Source organism: Hordeum vulgare, chromosome 3H (genome assembly GCF_904849725.1).
Source record: "Hordeum vulgare subsp. vulgare chromosome 3H, MorexV3_pseudomolecules_assembly, whole genome shotgun sequence".
NCBI classification, from domain to species: Eukaryota; Viridiplantae; Streptophyta; class Magnoliopsida; order Poales; family Poaceae; genus Hordeum; species Hordeum vulgare.
This window is the reverse complement of record NC_058520.1, coordinates 600038476-600042516: the sequence shown is the minus strand read 5'-3', so window position 1 is coordinate 600042516 and position 4041 is coordinate 600038476. Positions and strand designations below refer to the sequence as shown.

General features: G+C 38.7%; 1 protein-coding gene across 1 annotated transcript; it reads left to right on the top strand.

The window, feature by feature from the left end:
• Positions 1 to 3061: 3061 nt before the first annotated feature.
• Positions 3062 to 3662, top strand: LOC123442195 (probable NADPH:quinone oxidoreductase 1). The gene has a single exon (XM_045118255.1). It carries the CDS (start codon positions 3291 to 3293, stop codon positions 3660 to 3662), a length of 372 nt encoding a protein of 123 aa, XP_044974190.1. The 5' UTR covers positions 3062 to 3290.
• The last annotated feature ends 379 nt before the right edge of the window (positions 3663 to 4041 follow it).

Sequence of the window (4041 nt, the reverse complement as noted above, 5' to 3'; positions counted from 1 at the left end):
AACGTGAAAAAGTACACAAATTTGAAAAAGGTACATCAATTTCAAAAGATTCATGAAGTTGAAAAATATACACATATTTAAGTCAGCATCGGTCAAAAGCGGGGTGAGTCAGTACCAAAACTGCTCAAAGCCACCAGGGATGAACCTGGTCCGGTTTCATTATTGAGGGTTTCAATTGTTCGTTTTCGAAGTTGAGGGACCATATCTAGACTCTGCCAAAAGGTAAGGGACGAAAAGTATAATTTTCTCATTGTTAGAATAACCTAGATTTAAATTTAAATTTATACATTGAACTAGAAACGAAGGCCAAAAACTGTCGGACTACAAAAAATGATGTGATGTTGTGGTGGTAGGCCTGCTGAGTGAGAGCAATGAGACCGTGGAATCGAATCCCCCTACAAAGAGGTCTTTTGCGGCAGAAAGAAATGATTCTTAACCAACTCGCCATTGCATGTTTATTTTCAAGCACAATTAAAAAAATTAGTATTCAAGCTTTAAATAGTTTTCTTTAGACATTTACTGTTGTAAAAACCGAGATTTCTTATGCAAACAGATGGTGCCTCATTCAACTCGTCCGTTTAGTAAAACAAAAAAAATTCTTGCACCAAAAAACCAGTTGGGAATTCAAGATCTTGGCTGGGTTGGGAAAATGATTTTAAATCTCGTGCAATACACTATTTTATTCATATAGGTGAAAATTATATTTGATATCATTACAATAATATATTACTCCATGTATGTGTATATGTGTGTGTGGTGTGTGTTATCCCTTAATCGTGTTACTTCATTGTGCAAGGAGACCACAATGCGATGAAGTTCCTCAAGGTTAATACTTTCTTTCCGGCATGAGGTTGTTTATTTAGAACAACCGTAGGCTAACTGGCTAAGTATATGAATGGTTAAGCCCTTAACATCGTCCTTTGAATGATTGGCCCGAAAGAAGCTTCCACTTTGTGCACCTCCAACTAGATAGCTCCCCTCCCCTCCCCTTGGCCTTCTCGACGACAGGTTGGGAGATGGTCCATAGGGTGGCTATCCATCTAGGTAGAGTAGCGCTACATCTCAACATATCTACTTTTTCAAAAACTTATGTTATTGTTTTGGCTCTAATTTGTATTAGTAGAATAAAATTAAACCAGACTAACACTATTTTCAGTAGAATCGCCAAGATGTTATTTTTGTGTAGAAACAAAAGTGCTCCAAACTGAGCGGGATTTTGAAGGATTTTTTTTAAGAAAATAAGATGACCAACAGACTGAAGATGGACCAGACGGGGCCACCAAGCATCCATACGATGTGGTGGCATGGGCCCCCTATCTGTCACGTATGAAAAAAATAATTAAACAAATTTATCATTTATATAAATATGTTAATCAAGCCTATATTGATCAAGTATTTTAAAGATGTTGAACAGAGTTTGAAAAATGTTAAATGTGTATAAAAAATGTTGATCACGTATTAAAAAATGTTTAATTTCGTTATCATGTATATAAAAATGATAATCAAGCATTTGAAAAAATGTTGAAAAAGTATTTGAAAAATGTTGATTAAGCATTTGAACAATGTTAACTGCATATAGAAATAATGTTGAGCATGTGTTAAAAATGTTAAATATGTAAAGATTTTTTTTTGATAATGTATTAAAAAATGCAATTAGTATTGCATTTGAAAGTAATGTTAATAAAGCATGTGAAAAAGGTTAAATGTGTATAAGAAATGTGTTGAGAACTTGGTAACAAAATGTTATCTTGTATTGGTAAAATGTTATTCAAGCATTTGAAAAATATTTAAAGTATATACAGTAAAATTCTTAACCATGTATTCAAAAATGTGAATCTAGTATTAAGCAATGTTAACAAGATTTAAAAAATGTTGATAAACTGTATAGAAAAATATTAAATATATAATAATTTTTTAATAAAATTTAGAAATTATATATGTATATTTTGAAATTCTCTTGGTCTGGTAAATAAATATTGAAAACCAAAAGAAAGAAAGAAAACCGAAAGAAAAACGAAAGAAGAAATAAACCGAAAAATAAAATATACGAATGTTTTTGGTAAATGGTGAAAAGTGAAAACTGATATGGAAACAAAGAAAAAAAAAATAAAACCTAATAAATAAGTGAATAAAACAAGAACAAAGAAGGAAAGTGAGAAAAGAAAGAAAAACAAGAAAATCCATTGAAAGGAACAAAGAGAAATCAAAAGAAAAAGAAGAGAAAAAAAACCCAAAGTATAACGACAAAAATAAATAAATTCAAATAAAACTGGAGAAGAAATAAGAAGACCAAACAAAGTAGAAAATAAACGAAAAAAAATTAAAATAGAAGAAGAAACAAAAACAAAAAACTCGGGTCTTTAACCTCAACTAGATGGCGCCTCCCATCTAACAACAATCTCAGTCGTGGCGCAGTGGCTAGTTGCTTCGTTTAATGCGAGACATAGCTCTAGCGCTATTTGCTGACTTGTCTCGTCCAAAGAAGAATATATGGGCCTATCTCACACACAAAATGCACAAGGCCGGCCTTATGAGACCCGCGACATATTTTCCAGAAACGTCTAGGCGAGTGACGCCATCTACGAGGTCTGGTGCTGGCTGCTGTTTGTCTCGATCAAACTGCAGTTGTCGTTGCCCATATAATCACATGCAGATGCAGTGCTTACACATGATGCATCATGCATGCGCATTACTTCCCGTTTCTAAATATAAGTCTTTTTTAAAGGTTTCATTAAAGGAGTACATTCGAATGTATATAGACATGTTTTAGAGTGTGGATTCACTTATTTTGGTCTGTATGTAGACCCTTAGTGAAATTTCTTTAAAGATTTATATTTAGGAACGGAGGAGTACTACTCAATAATACTGTTACTAACTATATTAGGCAATTAAATAACGAACTTCGGAAACGTGATGCCATCGATGACGATCTCATTCCTTTCCACTACCCGATTCAGGTCAATGGACTCTCTGACCGTCAGCGTCTGAGATCGATTTCTGGTTATTTATTTAAGATGTCTCCTCCGCCTATGGACCGCATCACCTGATCGATCGAGCTCCACACAAGTTAACCCATAGCCACTCACTCTCACATTATCACAGCAACCAAGCTCGAAACAAGAGAAAAAAAAAAATGGACGCCATGGCGGTCTCGGCGAAGCCCACCCTCCGCGTGGCCGCTCTCAGCGGCTCCCTCCGCAACAACTCGTGGCACCACGGCCTCATCCGCGCCGGTACGCACACATTTTACGCTGATTTGATCTGCATGCACTGCGCTGACTGTGCCTTGTATGCATGGTGTAGCCGATGAGCTGTGCGAGGAGTGCATCCCGGGGCTGCGTATCGACCACGTCGACATCTCCTGCCTGCCCATGGCCAACCCGGACCTGGAGACAGACGGCGGCGACGGCTTCCCGCCGGCCGTGGAGGCGTTCCGCGACAGGGTCAGCGCTGCCGACTGCTTCCTCTTCGCCTCGCCAGAGTACAACTACTCCGTCACCGGCTCGCTCAAGAACGCGCTGGACTGGGCGTCGAGGGGCACGCACAAGTGCTGGGCGGACAAGGCGGCGGCAATCGTCTGCGCGGGAGGCGACTTCGGCATGCACATTTTAACAAGCCGGAGCTCCATATCAGCACTAGTGGAAAACGTGTCTTTGACTTGAACCCTTTAGTCACGGCCTTCATCTAAGCCGGGACTAAAGGTCCGGTCACGTCCCCTCAAATCGCAATGCCGCCCAACTGATTTTGGTCCCGGCCCGTAAGGAGCTTTTAGTTTCGGTTTGTGTCTCAAACCGGGACTAAAGTCCTCTGCCTATATATATTGGCCACAATCCCCCTCTCCCCTCTTCCTTGTATTTTTATTGGATGGAAGAATGTGGGTGTATGCTAGCTTTCCATTTTTCTTGGATGCACTACAGGTGTTTGTTGAAATGTGTGTTAGAGCGATGCCGCTTCATTTCACCGAACACAACTGTTAGTAGATAACAAGACAGACATGTCAGTAGATTATAATAAGTTTCATAAAATACGCCATTCAAAATG